At 40.8% G+C, this 23,330-nt stretch overlaps 1 protein-coding gene across 2 annotated transcripts in view; it reads right to left on the bottom strand.

Moving 5' to 3' along the window:
• Nucleotides 1-20,849, bottom strand: part of LOC109996550 (choline transporter-like protein 5-A) — a 37,687-nt gene extending 16,838 nt beyond the window's left edge. Inside the window, exons 1-3 of one of the 2 annotated variants that reach the window (XM_065953727.1) lie at nucleotides 20,645-20,849; nucleotides 4,567-4,615; nucleotides 2,271-2,344 (exon numbers count right to left, since the gene is read on the bottom strand). In XM_065953727.1, coding sequence (XP_065809799.1) covers nucleotides 2,271-2,344; nucleotides 4,567-4,615; nucleotides 20,645-20,732 — 211 coding nt within the window. In that variant the 5' untranslated portion in view covers nucleotides 20,733-20,849. The remainder of the gene's footprint in view (nucleotides 1-2,270; nucleotides 2,345-4,566; nucleotides 4,616-20,644) is intronic. The other variant, XM_065953728.1, reaches the window with a different exon arrangement.
• Between the last annotated feature and the right edge of the window lie 2,481 nt (nucleotides 20,850-23,330).

Here is a 23,330-nt window from a genome sequence, read left to right as displayed (position 1 = left end):
CTGGCTCCCCATCCCCCCCAACTGCAGGACTCACACTGGGGGGGACCGGGCCTTCTCCATTGCCGCTCCCAAAATCTGGAACTGACCACCAAAAAACATCAGAGGCTCCCTCTCGCTCTCCACCTTCAAGATATCCCTAAAAACTCACCTCTTCAACATCGCCTCCAACCACTAACAGACTCTGTTCTCTTCCTGCTTCTCTGAGACTATTTCTTCTTTGTATTGTTTTCACTGTTTTGTTTTGTTCTTCTTCTTTGTTAAGGGTCATTGAATATTCAGAAAAGCGCTGTAAAAGTCTGCTAATATGTAAAAGACTATAGGTCTTTCTGTAAGGTGACTCCCATCATGTGTCTGGAACAGTCGATCTTAAGGTCTCACTTTTCTGCAGTTGAGTTCATATCGGCCCCTGATTGCTCCGATTATGTTCCTTTAAGTTTAAAGACGCACTCCTTTTCTAACACACTGAGGCTTTAGAAGTGAAAGACGTCAGAGTTTTACTGTTTGAGACTGTACTTCAGGTTTAAACTTGTTCTCACATGCAGCTGTTTCACTTTTCTTCAAACATCTGCACGGAGCTTCATCCTCACCTCCTGCTGTGACTTTCGGAGCTGCTGAATAAACCCGTCAGAGATCTTTGTTTCTTTTATCCGCCTTCATTTTCTCACACGTTGCCGACTCTCTAAAGGGAAACAAACTCTGAGAATCCTCCTAGCAGGGTGTCAACTGTTCCTCACGTCCTCTGTTCTTTTTACTCTCCATGGACAAATCACGTCCCGATTTCACATCCACGTGATTAAGTAACAGAACGAGAGGAAACACATCAGTACAGTGATGATTTAAGCCAACCAAACAGGAGAGAGACAAGGAAGCAGCAGTCATTGTATATTTTTCTACAAGCTCTCTGACGGAAACCGAGCTGGAGAGACTTTATAAAGTCGGTGTAGACTATTTTGATGTAGACTTCACGGTTACGTCACAGCAGTTGCGCACATATTGTGGCGTCAGAAAAACAGTGAAAGCAAGTGTAGTGAAAAACGGATCTTTGGTTTTAGTGAAATAATTTCATGTTAGAATCGGAAAGATAAGAAACATGAACTCTGTTTCTACAGAGCACCGTCCTTGGAGAAGCTCTTCAAAACAGACAAGTTTTATGTCTTTGCTGCTGGCTAGGTGGTACATCGGTCCTACAGTAAATACACCAAAACCATCCCGGCAAATTACAGTATTCAACATCCTAGACATGAACACAAAGTTCAAAACTGTATGCATCAAAAGATTAGTATGTCTCAAGTTTTTTCTTTTGTATCGACGTCAGGTTTCTCCACAAGAGGATGTCCGCTGTCACAGTTCAACTGCTGTTGAATTAACTGGTTTATGTTACTTATAAGATATTTACAAGTGATGTACAGCTACTAATATATCATTTAGGTGTGGCCATAAACATTGTTTGATGAAGGTGGGTAATGTTTGCATGCTGATGGAGCTCAGTCCTATTCAGATAACAAATAATGAGCAACTGTAGGGGGAGAAGGGGAAACTTGTTACACTTCATTGTGAGGCCAGACTCTAAAAATATGACACGAGTTTCATTGTTTAAACAAAACGTCCTCCTGAATGGAGTAAGAAAGGACACCTCAAAGAAGGAAACAATAAACGCATCCTTGTCATGGCAACGGCTCCACACAAGTTTGTCTGTATTTGTCAGGTCCAGTCGCTGCCAACCACGCACTGATTTAACCCCTGATAATTAAGAGTAATATTTAAAATCTTTAATTGTCATTTACTAACTCAGGTCAAATATTTTTAAGTCATAGAGGTGGACTTGTTTTCTGATCACTGGAAAGTTTGAGCGCGACGTCTCTTATATATACTGCCGCGCAGTTACCACCAACTCTCAGCAGACTGTCATATAACTGTGTGTTGCCTTTGTTTTTGAATTAGACTAGAAGAATGAGGCTGATTTGCATAAAAAGGGGCCAATTATTCCTGGAATAACTGCATAACAGCTTATTTAAATACGAAGACAGCACCGACGCACAGAGAAGCTGTTTGCTCTGCAGCTCAGTTAGGGGAGTGATTAACCCTTTATGTGTGTTTTTAGTGAATGTGTGAATTCGGTTCATAAGCACAGGCATAATGGATGCAAAAGCCTGTAACATTGTTTGAGTTTGTATAGAGAGAATACACTGCGGCAAAAGTGGGAACAAAGAAGATTGTACCATCAGGCACTGTGTATTTGTGTGTGTGTGTGTGTGTGTGTGTCGACTCACCCACTATCCCCAGGGCTACATATGCAAGGATGACAATGATGAAGATCAAGCAACATAAGACATCAGTGCAGCTCCTACAGACAGAGAACAAACAGAGTTAGAGCAACATTCACACAACGACACACACTTTATTCTCAGCAGACACACTCGACTTTACACACATTAACTTTAGATCAGTGGCTTATGATCACACTGTATACAGAAGATACAGGACTGTATGTGGGGTTTATATCACTGCTGTGTTCACAGTGACTGAGAGAGAGTAGGTGACAGCTGCTGCCGTACTGTAAGAACAAAATGTTGCTTCATGACGTCTGCCTGTGGCCGAGCAGAGACCAAGATAAAGACATGATGAAAAAAGGAATGAGAGGAAAGTGTGCAGGTCGGTTTAATAAGGGAGAGAGAGAGAGAGAGAGAGAGAGTGTGTAATTACTGTGTGAACAAAATGAGATGAATTAAAGAGAGAATTACTGCAGATTTCCTCTCAGTCACACAAATGAAGAGATGCAATTATAGATCCAAATTGTCAAAGTGTGTGTATGTGTGTGACAGCTACCACGACTGAAGTCAGATTTTTTGGTTGATGTAAAACTAGTGTTATTCTGATTCTAAGAAAGACTCTTGTTACTCTCATCAGGTCTGCTAACTCCACACTATCACACGCCTTGTCTCACGCTTACTTGTTCTTTTTCTCAAGTCAGTTTATGGCTGAGGCCGTGACAGAGCACAAAGTTAAGACGACCCCTTTAACGGAAGGTCCATGAACGCACCAGTCATCCTCCTCACCTGTTTTGAAACTCAGTCTATGGTTTAATCTGGTTTTTAGTCAAACTCGGGCAATAACAAATAATCACGATAGTCGTGCCTGCATGTGTAGCAGCCAATCGCAACGATTGTATGATTGACCACCTAGAAAAAGCAGGTTCAGAAGAAGAAGAAGAACGACTGCAGTTTCGTGCTATCACTATGCCGCCCACTACAATTTATTTTCATGTACGTCAACGATGGTTCAACATTGAGCGGTACTGATGGGAATTCTGGCTCTTTTTTAGTGATCCGGATCATTCGTCTCAGCGCAGGTATAAGCCTTTGGTTCCCTGATAGTTGTTTTTTTTGGTTTGATTTTGGCTCTTTCAAATCAGCCAAATTGAGCTGAGATTGAGATGTGTTGACCTATGTTTGATATGTGTGCATGTCATTTACTGAAGTTATTCATTGTAATTATACTAAATCGTGAAATTCCCAGAATACAACTATTTCACTGTGGGGTAGCGGCTGTGGCTCAGTTGGTAGAGTTGGTCGTCTCTCATCCAGAAAGTTGGGGGTTCAATCCCCAGCTCCTGCAGCTTTATGTCCGATGTGTCCTTGGGCAAGAGACTTAACCCCAAGTTGCTCCCTCTGCTTCGTCAGCATTGTGTGAATGCATATGAATGGGATTAATTACTTCTGATGGTCACTTTACATACAGAAGCAGCCTCTGCCATCAGCGGAGGTGCTGATCTTTTTCTGCCTCCAACGGTCACTTTGTTGTTTTACTGGGTTAGTTTAGATTTCAAAGACACTGACTGGTCCAGGCAGGGGTAGACCACCAACTCCCATGTTGTGTGAGGTTAGAATGGCTGTTTTTATCTGGTGTCTTCAGAGAGGCCGATGTAACAGCTGTTTTTAATAGAGCTAGAGGAATCTCACAGGAAGAAGGACATGATATGAACATGAACTGAGTTTAGGGTAATGAAAGAAACAGTCACCATCTATATTTGGAAATTAAAAACATGCAGACATCCAGCTGAAGACAAAAAGGCAGATATAGAAAGCCATAAACAAGCAGTTTCACAAATAACATTAGTGCAGCAACACACAGCAGAGGGATAAAAATGCGGGTCTGCATTAACACACAATAGTGAGCAGGTGTTGGTATGTTATTAACAGGAGCAGAGGTCTAATATCCTTCACAGGCAGAGACAAAAGAGCTTTTTTAAGATAGAGTAACAGATGGGAAATACTGCCATCATGACACAAACAGCATCTGATTACACAAAGACTTCATTAGACAGGGTCAGATATAAAGTCCAATCTGCTCCACTGGGCTGTTAGACGTAATATTGATATTTGTTAACAGGATCAAAAGACATCGAGCTGCAGCTCTGCTGTGTCTGAGATGTTAGGCTGTGAGCATGAAAAGGAAAATAATCTGGAAACAAAATTAAAGAAAAATAACTGAATGCTCAGTGTGGACGAGACCTTTAAGACAGAATATGTTACAGTATCTGCTGATGTGAAAGAAGTGTGGAGTTACCTTCTGCGGACTGGACCTCTGAAGGAGGGGTCGAACTTGTGTGGTACTCCTGAAAGATAAATACATAAAGGATTACATGTTTAGACCATCCATCCATTATCTGTACTACTGGTCCTGTTCGGGGTCGTGGGGGGCTGGAGCCGATCCCGGCTGTCATTGGGCAAGAGGAGGGGTGCAAACTGGACTGTCAATCACAGGACTGAGATATAGAGACAACCAGCCACACTCACATCTACGGACAATTTAGAGTCACCAGTTAATCTAACGAGCATGTCTTTGGACTGTGGGAGGAAGCTGGAGTACCCAGAGGGAACCCATGTATGCACGGGGAGAACATGCAAACTCCACACAGAGAGGCTCCTGTCAGACAGGGATTCAAACCAGGAACTTCCTCACTGTGAGGCGACAGAGCTAACCTCTGTAATGTGCCAGAGTTTGACTGTATTTCATATGGACATATTCCTCAACTACACCTGTCTGATGAAATAGATATATATTTTTTTAATGCTCTGATTCTGAATCAATTCAATCAATTCTAAAAATATTAGAAATTGTATCGTTTTAAACTATGGCATCAAAAAAGTATCAAACTTTTTATAACCTTAATTAGCACAAGTATTCAATTAGTCAGTTGCTATAGTGACTTTTGCTATTTCAATTCATGGAAGACTGATTTAAGTTTAATCATTATTTCATCATTATTTCACATTCAATATTGACTCTCATTTCCTAAACATTGTATAAGTCTGGATCTATTTTTGTAATGGCAGCAGCAGCACTGTAAAGTTTAGGTTTTTACATTCAGATGCATCCTGTGTGTGTGTGTGTGTGTGTGTGTGTGTGTGTGTGTGTGTGTGTGTGTGTGTGTGTGTGTGTGTGTGTGTGTGTGTGTGTCTGTGTGTGTTTGTGTGTGTGCGTTTATGAGTTTCAGTGTGTCAATGTGAAAACTGTACTACAGCTCTGAGGAACAGAGAACTAGGACACACAGAGTGTGTCATGTCTTATTCAACAGTCTCATGCACACACTCAGCAAACACACACACACGCGCACACACTCAGAGTTATCCTACTTTGTATTCTTATTGTAGTCTAAAACTTCAAAAAGCTGGTAAAAGAAACATGACTCAGTGAAAGTGAGATCTGTAGTTCTGCTCAAATTCACCAAAACTGATATTAAACCAGGAGATAATTAAACACAGAACAATTAAATCAGGTATAATCAGATGATTTAAATATTTTAATTATTTCCTCTGAGTGAAGGAAGTATGGGTGCAAGGCATAGACATTGTAAGAGCCAATATGCAAATAATTGATTGATACTAAATATCTAGTTAAAAATGATTAAAATCTGATAACAGTAATTTCATGTAAAATTAAAATTGTTTTAAAGGCATAATTTAGTCATTTATAAATGATAAAAATGTATTTTTTAATGTTTTTGGATGCTTATGTTATGACAGCACTGCGTAGTTAAAGCTGTGACGGATGTGACTTAAGCAGTTTGGAGTCCGATATTGATGGAAGCTACACAGTTTTCTGACCGTGCGTTAGACCTGTATTTTATTTTGAATTTTATTTTCAGTAAACTTTTTAAAACGAAGGAAAGCTGTCCTGTCTTTTCGCTCGCGTCGCAAATACTGTGAGTTGACTCCAACAAGTGGTACAGAGGACGAAGAAATAGACGGAGTGCCACTACAGACATAAATAAACATGGACGGAGCCTCAGTGACGTCACCCATTGGTCACTGAAGCAGGAGTATGAAGCCCGTCGATTGGCTGTCGCCATATTGGAAATCCTGTCTCAAACTAACGCTCTGTCAGCCTATCAGCGGGTAAATATCTGAAGCTGAGGCAGGTCTTAAGCCTCCTGACAAACAGCTACAACCTGAGCCCGCCTGTCAGTCAGGTCAGCCAGGTGTCTATTCATATTCATATATTACTTATCCTTCATTAAATCAAGACAGATGAGTTATCAAAAAAACATGTACAGTGTGTGCAGATAAAGACACAAGTGATTCAGACCCAATTAGTTTTTTAACAAAGCTGTAAACACATTTATATCTGCTGTAAAAAAATTCTGCCTTGTTGAATAGGTGTGTATATGACTACCTAGTGTAATTTTTCAACACTGCAGGATGTCGCTTGGTCGATTATGTAACCCATGTACACCATTTAACTTTGTAACTACTTAATAGAAAACTCATTTTAACCCTAATACAATCTTCTTTTTTTAACTTTACTACATAGTTGTGGTTCCTCGATGTAAACAAACTGAAACCTTTCAAATAAAATGTTAGGCACAAGTTCAAGGTCTTGTCAATCTACTCAAGAGATGGTTTCATGTTGGATGCTATCACTAGAGGTGATAATAATATGTATTGTTGTCTGTGTTGGGGATGTTGGACATCAGGATGAAAATAATGTTGAAATACTTCAATAATAAAAGTAACACATGGTGCTAATAGGTCTCATAGTGTGATTTAGTGACGCTCTAATATTGTTAAGTAGATTCTTCTGTCTGAAGTTTAAAGCTGAACATGTAAATGAGACAGTAATTTATTCTCTCTTTGCTCTTTCTAAACATGCTGAGGACGATATGGAAATAAGATGGTGCTTGTCAAAACACATACACACATACAAACACACACACACACGCACACACACACGCACACTCTCACTTACATGTCAGGAAATATTAAGAAGAGAGTCATCTCATCGTCCTCTTTCATCTTCTTCCTGTCAGCCTTTAAAGTCATGTCTATTCTGCAACAGCCAATCAGAAGCCAGGCTGTCTTCTTCTTTAGTAAAACTCACATCCTGTCTGACAGAGCTGAAACAGGCTCACCCAAACTTCTTTCCAAACTTTTATTATTTACAGTGCAGATGTTTGATGTTTCTGTTCTTTCTGTTGTATTTATTTTTCAGAATCCTCGTATCTGTTTGCTGCTGTTTTCACTCAGACAAAAAAGTTAATCCCCCGCTGACCTGAGAGCTCTGAAAGTCTGAAGAGAACTATGAAAAGTTTGATTACTCTCTGGTTGTTGATGATGTATCGAACATAAAAGAGCTGTGGTCAGTGAACATTTTACAGATTTGTTTTGTATGAACAGTTTGAGACTCATTTAATCTGGTCTGCCTGCAGAAGTATAAAAGAAACTTTAGAAAATAACTAAACTAGAGAACTATAAATATAAGGAGATGGGAAATCCCTCCGCTAGTTCTCAACATTAAGCCACCACTGTCCACTGTATAATGTGGATCACAAACATTATATTATCATCCGTAACAAAGGAGGGAAAGAGTCAGAACAGGACCTCATATCAACCATGTTATCCCTCATACCACAAGTGCAGGCAGCTCAAATATTTAAATGAAAGATTCTATTTAGTTATAATTAAACATCAGTTAAAGGTAGCTATGTAGATTGATCTTAATGGTAAATAAACTAAAGAGTCTTAGTCTTCTGATCGCTCAAAGCCTGACAGATACATGATCTTATTCTTTGGCATGGTCTGAATATCACCACTTTAAGACTGAAATGGCTTAACACCAACCAGCAAATTAAACAACCAACCAACCAACCAACTGATCAATCAATCAACCAACCATTCAATTATTTTACATTTAAATAGCACCAACATATTAACAAAAGGTATCTGACAACACCTCCCATAAAGAGCGGGTGTAGAGCGTATCCTTTGTTCTATTATTTACAGAGACCAAACATCAATCCATCAGGAGACAGAAACACTTCCTTTAAAAGGCAGAAAGCTGGAACATAACCAGACTCACTGAAAGCCGACATCTGAGAGAGACAGAGAGAGGAATAACCATGCGTTTATTTCTCTATGGGAGATTAAGAACAGGAGTAGGGACCCAAATGCAGACTGGCTTTAGAGAGTCATCAGAAAACAGGCTGACTATAGGGTGTGACCTACAGGGAACGGTATCCAGGCGAGTCAGGATAGCAGTATATCAAAGGCAGAGATACCACAGGACAAAAACACCAGCACAGCTACATGACAACTATGAACAACTGATGGAGGAACAGAGTAAATATTCTGGTTTAAATGTAGTTCAGCTGACGGGTGAGGTGGAGACAGGGGAGGATGTGGTGGAGACAGTTTGGGGGAGGTCTGAGGACCTCAGGGGGGGGATGGCTGGGAGACATACAGGAGTCCATGGGAATAAAAATGTGACTGCAGAAGAGATACAAATGGATGTGACAGCTGCCCTAACCAACCCCAGTGTTACCCAGACTCTGAAGTGTCTGAATGGACAGTACACAGGTTGTGTTGGTCCAATGCGATCAGAAAAAGACATTTCAGCTGCTGTGAAAGGGTAACATTCTGCATCTGCTTTAAGGTACACCATCACAGATTTAAGGTTTCCTTTAGTGCCTGGTTTAAAGTCTATATCTCTGCTGTAAGAGCTGGTTTGGCCCTAAAATTAATTAAGTTAAGGAAACACAACATGTTGTGGGCTTTAAAGCAAACAATGTTGACTTTTTCTGACATGGTACTCAAACCACGGTGTCCTGGGTAAAATACCTATATTATTTGACCAATCCATACCCCGACCACAACTCCATGTTGATGGTCTTTTGACTGCACAGTCTGACTTCCAACATGGGCAGCCGGAGCTGGTGCTCTTAGTGTCTTTTTTTTAATCTACATTTTAAATGCACCACAAAGTAAAAAAAGACCAAATACAGACAAAAAAAAACCAGAACAATACAAATATACAACACAAGCAGATTACACTAGATTACAAAAACACAGTAGCAGGCATAAGAAATCATCATCATGACTAAAAACAGTTTTTAAACTTAATCATATGCCTCTTGTTATATATTATTTGATGAATGCCCACGGTCCATCATTATTAGATGTGTAAAGTCCTTCAGCCTGTAACTCAAAGAAAAACAACTGGATTTCTGTATTTTCCAATTCATAAAGACAATTCCTTTCAAATAAAGAAATGCAAATGTTATAAGACAAAGAGTTACTGCAGATTTTAGATCATTTCATTTGCTCCTTCTTGAAATCAGTCTCCATACTGTGTAGCGAGATGATCCAGCTGAATTTGCACCTAAAATGCTGTCCAAAGAACTGTCATTTACAATGTTCAGCACAGGACGGTCCTACTACTATCAGAGGACCTGAAATATGGTAGGTTTATTGCCCAGGAATTTTTACTTAACAAATTACAGACATGGTCAATTAATTCTGTATTTAAAACACAGACGTCCTCTGCAAATATTACAATGACCAGTGCTCATGTTGTTTAAATAACAAATGAACTTGCTCCCGAGAAAGCGCCCAGTGGTGGGTTTGTCTGAAATTTAGAGTCTGTCCACTCTGCCCGTTAGATACAGTGAAGCACAGCAGCGCTCCCACTCCTCAGTTAAATACATTTCACATTTGCTGATACATTCAAATTGAGTTTTAGTGGAACAGAGGGCTGACAGACGGAGGGCTATAGTTCCTCTGCTTGTCCTCTTTTAATCCTTTTCAACATGAGGCCTGTCCAAGTGGCAAAATATGTTGTTGAAATATGAAGCCAATGAGAGAGCACGTAAACCTGCAGTTCCTCGAGTGTCCAATAGATGCTGACTGCATAAGCCACAGAAGTCCCATTAACACCCATTCAAAAATATTCGTAAAAACTGTGTTTTATAAAAAATAACTCATCTATTTAGATAATATGAAGGCTAAGGGTTATGTATAATAAGGGGTGTGGCCTATTTAAGTGACAGGTGGGTGTGTTGTAGCTGTTTGTCAGGGGTCTTAAGACCTGCCTCAGCTCCACCTCTTTGTCTGTTTCTATAGATTGATTTAAAGTAGGTAGGTTCATCATTTCCAATATATGTCAACTACCATTGTAGGGCTTCAAAACTCTATTATATATGTATTGTATGCAGACACCAATGGGTCACTGAGACTACGTCCATGTTTTATACAGTCTATGAGTCGGTCTGGTGTCACCACTACCTCTTAGATCTCTGCTGCAAGTCAGGAAGAACCAAGCTCTCAATCATATATGCTCGCTCGAATGCGTAAACCTAAACACACACACACACACACACACACACATCAGAGTGAGTTGTTCTCCACAGAGGAAGAAGATGAGACGGAAACATCGCCCAGGAGGTTCACTGTCAGACACTCCATCTGAGAGTCACACAGGACCAGAGTGTGTGTGTGTGTGTGTGTGCATGTGTGTGTGTGTGTGTGTGTGGGGGGGGTCTCTTTTATAAGAAAAGAGGGTGATGAAACAGAAAGGAGAAGATGAGATGTAAATGTATTCAGATTGTGGAGCCAGAGAGGAAACAGGAAGGAGTGATGGACTGAGTAAATGGTAAATGGATTTGAGCTAGTATGAAACTGTTATAGTCTTTTGACTCCTTAAAGTGCTTTAACACTGCAGGTCATAGCTACATATTCACATGCTGATGGCAGAGGCTGCAATGTAAAGTCTAAATCAGACATGTTGCTGCAGCCCGACATGTTACTGAGCCACAGCTGCCCCTTCATATTCAGTTCCCAGCCAGTCCCTCTATGCAACCACAGATCAATATCCAGCTTGGAACAACCAAACTCATGCCCACAAAGTCTGCCCTGAACCTGGGTGTCATGATTGATGACCAGCTAACTTGTAAGGTTCAAGTAGCCTCGATCGCCTGGTCATGTCGATTTGCCCTGTACAACATCAGGAAGATCAGACCTTACCTGTCAGAACACGCTACACAGCTCCTAGTATAGGCTCTTGTGATATCACGCATCAATTATTGCAACTCTCTACTGGCAGGTCTTCCTACATGCACTATCAAACCTCTGCAAATTATACAAAATGCAGCAGCACGACTGGTCTTCAACCTTCCTAAAAGAGCACATGTCACTCCGCTGTTCATCTCCTTACACTGGCTCCCAGTTACTGCTCGCATCAAATTTAAAACTCTGCTGCTCGCTTTCAAAACAGCGACAAAAAAGTCTCCTCCTCACTTTAACTCTCTCATCCAGGTCTACACTCCCTCCTGCCCACTACGCTCTGCCAATGAAAGGCGTCTGATCCAACCTTCACAACAGGGTCCTAAGTCTCTGACTAGACTCTTCTCCTCTGTCGCCCCCCCGGTGGTGGAACGAACTTCCAAACTCCAATGATCTGCAGATCCCTCTTCACCTTAAGAAAAAGCAAAAGACCAGCTCTTTCATGAATACCACTAACTTAATGATGATTTTAGTCTACAGAGTCAGTTGACACAGCTGTTATCACAGAGATCACACTCTGAAGGTACTAGTGAATGTACTATGACAATGTACTTACTTAAAAAATGTCTTCACATGATTTACTTTGATCATGTATTCATAAATATATATATATTTTACCCCAGATGTTATATAATTGTTCATATTAAACTTTCACCTGTTTCTCTCATACATTAAACAAGTCCTCCACAGAATAATCAGACAGCAGACTGTGTGTGTGTGACATCTCTGAGGAGATCTTTGCCTTTCATTCAACTTCTTTGCATCACAGACAGACGCACACACACACAGACACACAGACACACACACACACACACACACACACACACACACACACACACACACACACACACACACACACACACACACACACACACACACACACACACAGCCTTAAACCCCATGTCAGATCAGTTATGTAACATAAACAGAAGCAGAAATCAGGAATTCAGACGTCTCTGCTGTCAAACACCAGAGGAGTTGAACCACTAGGCCTACACTTCATATGTATGTGTGTGTGTGTTTCTGTTTGTGTGTGTGTCAGTTCATCCTGACATCCGTTTCCAGTGAAACATCACACGACAGTAACCCTTTTCAGACTGCAATTCTGCTACGGCGCCATAACGAAGCCCCACTGCCACCATACAAGGAGAGCACACATTACACCTATTTTAAAATCTTTACACGGGCTGTCTGTGAGTTTTCGCTTTGATTTTTTAATTATTTTAATTGTCTATAAGACACTGCACAGCCTTGCACCGGACTACATCTCAGAGATGCTTTTAGTTACTGAAACAGGACGGCCCCTCCGATCCTCTGGCTTTTCTCTTTTGTTTGTTCAACAAAGTAAAATATAAGGGGGATCACTTCGTCCCACCATTGCAACTTTGCCTTGGAGGATGATGTCAACAAAAAACTGCCATTTTGTTTTTGCATTGCTCTAATTTAAGGAGGGAATAGATGAGGATTAAACAGGTAGAAACAGGTTTATCATGGAGTTCGTGGAGGGAAGTAGAGGAGTCTACAAGTCGATCACGGTGCTGTTTGACACACCGATTTATGAACGTGCCAAACAGATCTGTTGGCACATTCAATCCTTTAAAGTGAAGGCTGCAGTGGTGGCTGAACTGTTAAACCTTCACCAGAAGAAGCAGCTTCCATCTGAGCTTACTGTTGAAGACATGTCTGACCTGCTGCTGGAAGAGAGTAAAAAGTCCCTGAGGGTGCAGCTCTGGGAGTTTGAGATGGATGATTTTGGCGAAGAGGAGGTGAAGCCTCTTCTCAAGCTGGTGTGGGAGGTTAACACCAGCATGCAGAGGAGAGATGTCGGGTTTCGAGCAAAAAGACTGCTTGACTCTCCAGAGGACATTCCTCCCTCCTATAAACATCAGAAGATCCTCAGCCAGGCACACGAATACGCCAGGATCCTGGTGGAGCAGCAACAGGATCCCCCCCATCTCCAAACTGTTGAGCCCACAGGAGGTGGTGCTGGATTTGGTTCCAAGAGTCCTGCAGGGCCTCTGGGTGCCTAAAAAAACCACATCCAGCGACATGCCCTCCCAGAAGCTCTCTGAAATGGCTGTAAGCGTCACCAAAGCTGTTCTGGATGGAGTCTCCACCACCTTAATGTCTACCACGCACCATCAGGTCACCTATTCCCGATCAGAAAGAGAAGATATGGTCATCTGTATTGAGGGAAGGGTCAGGAAGATGTATCCTCCAGATACTCTGAGGAGGAAGTTGAACAGCTTTGAAGCAGAGGTGTTGAAAGGCATCACAAGTGTTGCAGTGGAACACATCTGTGTGCTATTTGAGCCTCAGACTCACTCTGACATACCTGCTGACGAACTTCCAGCCATCACTGCTGTCCAGGGGTCATTGAATAGAAGCCAGGCTACACAAAGCCCAGCTCTGCCTGTAACCCTGCTTTCTGTAGCTAATGTCACAGCTTCAGTCTTGGAGGGTAAGGTAATGGATGTGAAACCTCTCCAAGAACTAGACTCTGCAAACATTTCCCTTCCATCCTCTTTTTTGACTCCTTGGGATAAAACTGCTTTCCCTCTGAGCAATGCTGAACTTCCTGGCATCATCAGCATGGATGAACAATCACAACAGACAATGTCTTGTCCTGAACCAGAACCTGCAATGGTGCAACCTCAATCACTTCACGTTACCATGCCCCCTGAAGTATTTGTTAATGCTTCAGTCCTGGGTAGTGAGGTTGTTGATGAGCAGCCCAACCAAGAACCAGAACCAAATATTACTCTCTTCTCTGATTCTCTACCACTTCCTTCAGCCAAAGCAGATGAACCTTCTGCCTTCAGTCAGGCCTTTGAAGAAGAGCCTCGACTAGGCCAGGAATCAAACTCTGCTGAGACACTGTTGCCACTACCTCCCGATACCCTGACAGCTGAACCTCCAGTCATGATTTCAGTCCTGGGGTGTGAGGTTAATGATAAGCAGCCCAGCCAAGATCAAGAACCTGCTGTCGTGCAAGCTCCAGCGCTTATTGGAGATGATACTGATGAACTCTGCACAATTGCTGAGGCAAAACTACAAGATCCTTTACTAGGCAAGGATCCATACTGTGCTGCTGGGATGTGGTCGCAACTACCTCCTCCTGATACCCAACCAGATGAAACCCCAGTCAAGGTTTCAGTGCTGTGGGGTCAGGTTTGGAAAAAGCAGCCTATCCAAGAAGCCGCCAGTTTGCCTGCCCTGCCACCTATTGTAACCGATGCTGACGCTGACAAAACCTCTGCTGTCACCCAGACTACACAAGAAGAGCCTCCACCAGAGTCTGCTGAGGTACAAACTCAATCACGGCATATAACCCCACCAGATGAACCTCCAGTATATATGATGTCAGTCCTGGGGGGTGAGGTGATAAATAAGCAGCCCAGCAGAAGACCAGCTCTTACAATCTCTAATGATGTGGTGCAGGATGAGATCCCAGAGTCTGGAATTCAAAGCTGGTTCAGATGGTTTGGAAAAGCTTTCTACTGCTGCATCAAACCTGAAAAAGAAGACTGAGAATTCTTCTGTTTGACAGTTACTGTTGTTATATATCAATAAATGTCACAATAATCAATGTATCGTTCCATTGCAGTCAATTAGCATCAGCCGGTCTCATTTGAAGTTATCATGATGTTGCTTAGACAAAGTGTTAAGAGTAGATGATTATTATAGAACATTAATCGACAGCTAATGTCTAATGTCAGGTTTGGTAAAGTTACCTGTTATTTAATTTACAATAATTTTGTGTTATTTATATAATGTTTTGTAAAAAGAAATTGCATAATTTACATCTGATCCTTCACGTAAGACCACCTTTAAAAAAAACATGTGTCATACAAAATGCAGCTTTGTATAAGATGACACAGATACGCAGATATTTGGTCAGCAAATGTCAGGGACACACTTGCTGTAAATGAGGTTGAGCAGGTGGGAGAGCGTAGTTCATTTTGATATTTAAGGTGGCTTGATTGATTTACAAAGTCAACTCATGCAGTGAGCAACATGAAAGTAAACACTCCACCTTAAAATGTCTGGTAGCTGTCAAATAGCCGCCATAAACTGTAAGATAGTGGCACAGTGAATTTTCTCTAATCTATTCTAACAGTGGAGGTCAACACATGGGAACATGACTGCAACTTGAATGACTTTGTGGCTTATTTTAAGTCATTTTCTTCAGATACAACTCTCTTTCAGTCCTGGATTTCTCAATAATGGAGGTCGGCAGTCGATTATACGTCATGTCCACATTTGGTTTCTGTGCTTCTGTTAGTGTATGAGCAACTGCAATGTGCCCAAGCCCAAGGAAATCAAATGGATCTGTAATGTTGTGAAAGGTATAATAAACTTCAGGACACAAACATTAAATTCTAATGAATTTGAAATTTGAATAGTTTATCGACAACCACGGAAACAGCAGCCGGTGTTTTTTTGCCAATGGGAATGATCTCTGTATCATTCTCAGATTCAATCTCAGAGCCGGTGTCAGATGAAGTTTCGAGAGACCAGGAGACATCACTTTCTGTATCCGAACCTGCGCCTCCATCAGACTCTGCATCATCAAGGCTCTGGAGCCTCTGTGGCAGCAATCCTCCTCCTTCCTGACATTTAGTTCTATTCTGTTCTAAATCAGAATTTACTCTATTCTGCCTTTTCAATGTTGATTAATTCAAATGTATGTCTTCTATTCTTTCTATATGGTTTTAGGCGGGTAAGCTTTCTTTCCTCCTTGGCTCGAGCGTTATAAACAATAGTTGCTAGGCAACGGCAATGCGCACCTTCAAGAGCGGGGAAAAAGTAGCAAATACTGAAATGATACACTGGCTATAATGCATGCAGTCAATATGACCGCTATGGACTTTCAAGGTAAAAATACTCAAAACTCTTTTATGTTTTGTGTTTTTGATAAAATAACAATGCTAGAATAAAATATAGACACATTTAGAAAAAGTCATGGTCCTGTAGTTACATATGTTTTATTTTAAGTAAGTTATTACATTGCAAAATTAAAAAACAGTCAAAATGACTGCCTTGGTCGTTCTAGTGTTAAGGCGCACTGTAGCTAAGTCATCGTCACTCCCCGTAGTCACAGTGATGGAAAAGAACGACATCGCGGTGGCTTCAAATTTTTCATTTCACTTTTAAAACTTCCAGAAGGGTCAGATGACAAGTCCATATTGATATCCACCTCGTGGTATGTCACGATAGACTTCCTCCTCGCTGAGAACTGAAGCTATTACAGCCTGATTCACCGCTGCAGGCTGAAACTATCCACAGCAGCAATTCAAAATGGTTATAAATACTTTTAATTGAACAAAAAACAAGTACGAAATAAGGACTAGATTAAAAGTCTAAAATAATTAGACACTAAAGAAAACTTTTAAATTCACTCTCTATGCTTTGGTTAAATTCAGTAAATACTCTACTCTCTAAAAAGGTGTTGATCAAAACAGTTAGTGTACTGTCTCTAAAAGGACAGTGTGTGTGTGTGCGTGTGTGTGTGTGTGTGTGTGTGTGTGTGTGTGTGTGTGTGTGCGTGTGTGTGTGTGTGTGTGTGTGTGTGTGTGTGTGCCACGAGGTCAGCTGACGGCATTAGTGAGCAGTAATACGCTTTAATCTTAATCCTGCTGAGACGAGAATATCCTCAGTGTGCTCACACAAAGAACAGCACCTTCAGTCACACTGCTGTCTTCACAGTTTACACTTACAGTATAATCTACACCTTTATTCAGGTACAACGTTTACACCTGGAGGCTCCACCATGTCTCCATCTACAGCAGGAATCATGACATCACTCTAAACTGAACAATATTTTTTTTATTTTTTATTAATTACAACGAATGCAGGAGCTTTAAAAAAAATCAGCTTTTGTTGTTTCAGCTAAATAAAAAAAGTAGCGTAGCTCATGTTGGACACTAATGCCGAGGTCAGACAACCGATATGAGCTCGATTACAGCCTGATCCAGCAGCCGACCGAGAGTCAAGCATGTTTGATTTTCTGCCTTCTAGGATCTGTTCTGTTACGTCGGTGACGTTGATCAATAAGAGTTCTCTGCACACAGAAGTCAGGAGCGCAAACACAGAAAAAAAAAGAGTGATGTAGTTTGTCGTGCTCTGGCATCAACATTCCTGTCTGTATGATTTGTGGATGGACGACCACGGCAGAGTGAAAAAGGAAGAATGCTGATGAGAAATAGCCGATGAGCTTCAGCAACCTGGAGAGTAACTGCTGATAGCTTTAGCATCAATCTAATGGTTCCTTCATTCTAACATCAGCTGGCAGTTTATTAGGAACACCTAGCTAAAACAAATTATGTTTCATTCATCAGTCCTACAATCGTCATCACATCGGTCCTTAAGATTGGTCGGTTACCACCATCATGTGACTGCACACATTTCTGGCTCTGTGATCACCTTATCTGACATACTGACCATCTTTAACCCGAAAACAAGACTGTGTACTCTGACCTCGGCATAAGGCTGTCAAAATTGTATTAATTTGATTATTTTTGATGTCACGTCTTTTAAAACTATACAATCTCTGTTATACAATGCTCAACAGTATCAAAAAGTACCAAAACTTTTTATTAAACCTTCAGGTCTAAAGTCAAATTTTTAACCAATAGCGCGAGAGCTCTGTCTAAATTGCACAACAACACTGGCAAAGTTTCAGACGGAGTTAGTCTGCAATTTTTGGTAATTAAAAACAAAAAATTACAGGTAGCTATTTTTGTTGCTGTGGTATCAGGTATCTATAATATGAGATTTTTATTTGGATCAAATATAAGTTTCTATTCAGGTATGGTGGCCTTGTAAAAGGCTGTGCTTACGTTGACTCAGAGTGTTTATGACGCTTACTTTTCTGTTTTAATCTATGGTTTTAATACATACAAACATACGAGTCTGATTGGTTGCCTCGTTTCTATGGTGAACTATCAAGAGTTAACCGGATTTCACTCACCGATGGTCTGAGAATGCATGAAAACACTAAACCATGTATGCATGTGTGAGTACAATTTAAATTTTTTTAATACTTTTTTATTTTCATTTTTGGGAAATTCTGTGCCTTTAATGTAGAGATAGGACAGTGGATAGAGCCGGAAATCAGGGGCGCGCGCACTCACCACTGCGCCACCAGCGCCCTGAAACCACATCTTTTAAAACGATAAAATCTCTGTTACTTTGATCATCCATAGTAACAAAAAGTACCATAAAGAAAACATCTTTTCCATGAGACAGGTAGGAGAGGAATGAATCCATCAAACAGTGCAGCACACTCTCTTAACTGTTTAAAAACATTGACAACATTTCCGTCTTGAAACATTTCCAAAGTTTTTGTACAATTCAGACAGCGTGCAGGAGGATGTCTGCAATGTTTATGAAGTAAAAAAGATCAAGTATTGGGTGTCTGAGACTTCTAGTGTTTGGTACCATGCTATTACAACAGGTATTGATGTCATTGGATATCAAAGTTCTGGTGTCAAAATGGCAGTATCAAAATATTCTGGTGACGACAACCAGAGGGAACTGTAAAAAAACTTCAGAGGGAACTGTAAAAAAAACAAAAAACGTTTTTTACAACTTCAGATAAATTGTGTAATTATTGATCTTCATCATGAATGAATCTCTTGGATCTGACGCGGTCTGAACTCTCATCCTGACGTATTTCTTCTCCTTATTAACATCAGAGTGTAACCTAACAATCATGAAAATCACAGCTAAGAGGGAGAACCAGAACTTCAGTACGATTCTAGTAAATATCAAACGTTGTCAGTACCTGTTTGGTTACCATGGCAACAATCCTTGACACCTAGTATTGGGTAATTTCAAAAATTGCAGGCAAACTCCTGCACACTGTCTTGCACAAAAATGCTTTCTTGCCATTTTTGGTGGATTCCTTCTTCTCCTCCACACCTGACTCATAAAACAGATGTTTTTTTAAAAGCCTTGTTTCTCTTTGACATTATGTGAAACAAGGGGCACAACAACAAGAAACGAGAGAGTCAAAGTTACATCACAAAGTGAATGATGATTCTGTGGACGACAAGCTAAATGTTTGTAACAATACTACACCCTGTAACAATCGAACAAAACATAACACCGACATCACAACAATCAGAAACGACGACACATGCACACAATTGTACTGCTCAACACTTACATCAAACTGAGAATATCTAAAATACTAAAAATGTTCAGATAACTACTGCAGTGTTTCGTTTGTTTACTTAGTAAAATGTGATAAAAAAAAAAAAAACATCCTGTTCCTGTTACCAGTGACGTGTGTTTGATTACATTTATCAATGATAATCTCGCTCTGACTTCCATTCCCTTTATTTGAACATAAAGGAATATGAAGCAATTGAAGATGCACAGAAAATGACGTCACAATATTAAAAACAGCATAAACACTGGAGGAGCTTTGAAACTGCAGTTTTACCGTCTACATAAAAACTGGTGTCATTTTTGTAAAATCATATCATCCTTCCATCATCTTTATTCATTTGTGTCTTAAATTGAACTGCTTTAATTAATACTTAAACTGCCTTTGCACACATGCCTTTTGTTTCTTTGTTAGTCCTTTTTACTCTTGTTGATCTTTTGCATTTTGTCCGTGCTCTATAGTTCACATTTGTAGAAGAAGATGCTCTGTTTGTAATGACATTGTAATGTTGATGTGGATTATGTTATTTTCCTGCCTTTGCTTTGTCGGTCACCACACTTTGTAAATATCAGTTTGCTATATGACTAAAATCACTATTTATTATCATATATTGTATCTATCACAAACACTAAATGATTTGTCATTGAAGGAAACATCAGCTCTGCATGGTTTAGCTTGACCTGAAGTGTTTACAGCCATCCTGTCCTCAGGCTGCAGTGTCACAGTGAGGACACACCTGGTTCTTGTTGCGCTTTCTAGGAAATGTCTTTTTCAGATTTGTAGAAAAAAAAAGGTACAAAAGAACACAGGAAGTGCCAAGCAGCCCGGGTCTCCCCGACAGTTAATTACTGTCATGCACTATAACAGTCTGACGTTTCTGATTGGTCAATCAATAACAATAATGAGCTCATGCGCGTGATACTATCAACTGCATAAAGCCGAATTAATGATGCAGTAACCGTGATGATGTGGTCATTATACAGACATCAAACAGCTGGGAACAAAGTTTATATACGCGTGTGTGTGTGTGTGTGTGTGTGTGTGTGTGTGTGTGTGTGTGTGTGTGTGTGTGTGTGTGTGTGTGTGTGTGTGTGTCCGGTGGGGCTCGGGGTTCAGTCCCGGGGTTACTCACCGTAAACCGCAGCCGGAGGAACAGAGGAGCCGGAGGTCTCACTCTGCACGGCGGCGGAGCTGCTCGGTGAGTACCGGTGAGAGAGCATGGCGGAGGAGGAGAGTGAAGAGGAGGGAGAGGAAGAGCTACAGGAGGACAAAGAAAAGATGAATGAAGAGGAGGCACGGTGAGGGAGAGATTTACACTGCTCTCTCTCTCTCTCTCTCACACACACACTACGCTGCTGAAAGTAGAGCAACACGCGCGCTGTCTGTGTGACGTCACGTCAGGTGGTATTTTTTTAGAACAGACAACACCTGCACAGACTGCCTCCCTTATCAATGAGATATTGAATGTGAAGTAATCAGCTGTCTGTGGGCAAAGACAAAAAGTCTGAGAAAACCTTCACAACTTGTTTATTTGACACGTCATCAATTTAAGCAGAACAAAACACCTTTACAAACAACTTGTTTTTATTACGTAATGCCTGACAAACCATTTTATGAAAATATCCTCTATTGACCGATTCATTGATGAGGCTATGTCATGGTCGATCTTATTACAGTGATCTCTGCTGATGTTTTTAAAGTCACAGAATGGTAGAGCCTACTGTGATTATCACTCCTCGCTGTGAGGGCTTTACATGTCTGTGGATCAGCTCACTGTGAGCCTGATGACACTGCAGCACCGCCCCCTGCAGGCTGAGCACCTGTAACACACTCACTAAGTTAACACTCTTATCACAGCAGCACTCAAATCATGTAAGTAGGCTACGGTTGTTCTTAGGTTCAACAGTGATGACTAATCAACATAATGACTTGACATTAGATGAACACATGACGTTTCAAAGAAGCTGTGAGTGTTTTCACTCACTCAGCTGCGAGAGCTCTGGGATCTGTATTGAACAAAGTTAAACATTGAGATAATGAGTGTGTGTAATGAGCTTGTGTAGGTTCCTCTGGATCGTTGGTGTAGATGGCCCCTCCCCCCTCCTGACTCCAACTATTAATACAAGGGGTCTATTACCATTAATATAAATGTTGACCTGAATCTTAGAGATGCTTAACAACTGCTATAATTAACATTATCAGTCCTCCCCATTTCATAATCCCCAGCTGCTTATGTTAATATAATAAAATAATGAGTGTTGTATAATATAGTAACAAAAAGGTAAAAACTAGAGGATGGAGAATGGAGGGAGTTCAGGTAATATCCATCATTAAATGAATGTTTGTAGACGTGATGTAAACAGACAGCTACAGTATGTGCAGCACTGCATGGATTACACCTGTGGCTTTATTTCTGTTACCTTATGAATCATAAAGTTTCTGTAAACATATTACATTAGCTGAGGATCTAGCTCTGATAAAGTTTTTCATCTGGGTATAACTATACCAGGAGCTTCCCCTAGATGGCGTCATCAGTACAGACATTACGAACAATGACAGGCTCAGTTCTTGTAGTGGACACAGTTTTGAATCTAGAAACAAAAGTCTCATTTTTTGGGAAAAAAAATAACTTTTCACAATATTCCAATGATATGAGCTGCATCAGAAAAACAGAAAAAAAGATAAAGAAAAGTAAAAAAATATGAATTAGTTTGCATGTATGAGTTTAACATCAGTTACCATGGTGATCTAGGTATAGGTTAAAGGAGAACCAGCTTCATGGCAGAAAACTCAGACTTAAGCTCAACAGACTCTCTAACGTCTCTTCATGGCACACCCCCACAGGTGGTATGTTTTCTGTTTATGTAACAAAGTTATTTTCTTCAGTGCTTTGGCGGTTTGATCCACATCAGCCTTTGTAAGACTTCATCCACTAACATTCGGCTTTTAACTTTGCATAAAAAGCGAATGAAGACGTTAATATGATAATACAATTAAAACATTAAATGTGGCACTTTGAACTATCTTCTCGTTGTGGAGTAAAAAAAGGCGAGTTGCGCACCAACGCTGCAGCATGAATTATCTCTGTGTGAACATGCTGAACAAAAACAGAAAGGTTTCAGGTGATGCAGAGTATTTCAAGAGAGATGGACTCGATGTTTGATTTTGTCTTATTTGATCACAAGTTGCCGAGTTTGTATCAGAGGGACCGAACATCTGGCACACAGCTGCACTGCGCGCTCTCACCCTGATGGAGTTCAATGCTGTGCACACTTCTTACCAGCTTCAAATTCAATATAAACTGAATGTATTTAAAAAATGGTTTACTTTTCAGATCATCCAGGAGTTAAATGATTTCCTGCTCAGAAAGTTTGAGAGGGACATCGTTTATTACTGTGACGCATTTACCACCAGCTCTCATCAGACGGATAAAATATTGGAACTGAACATTTGATTCTTATCTGGACACATGCTGTCATCACACAGAGGTCCGCTGGTTGAGCGGAGAAGTAGCGCTCTACCTCTTCGAATTACGCACGGAGATTACCCGGATTCATGGCGCATGAAGGAAAACCGGTGACAGAGATGGATTGTAATAACGCGTCAGTGCTCAAACGCGAGTTTAAAGTCGTTTGAGTGTGTTCACTCAAGCTGGAAAAACAAACATTTATAACTCCAAAAGGAGCTGATCAGACTGCAGTGTAGCGCACTGTTGAAGGATACATCTCAGTGATGAACCAAACTGCGATATGCTGTGAATGACGTGAAAACCGGCTGCTCAGAAACCCTGACGTGGACAGGCTGGTTAACAAACACCA

Source organism: Labrus bergylta, chromosome 4 (assembly GCF_963930695.1).
Source record: "Labrus bergylta chromosome 4, fLabBer1.1, whole genome shotgun sequence".
Taxonomy (NCBI): Eukaryota; Metazoa; Chordata; class Actinopteri; order Labriformes; family Labridae; genus Labrus; species Labrus bergylta.
Note: the sequence above shows the minus strand (reverse complement) of the source record. Positions and strands in the feature narration are given on the sequence as shown.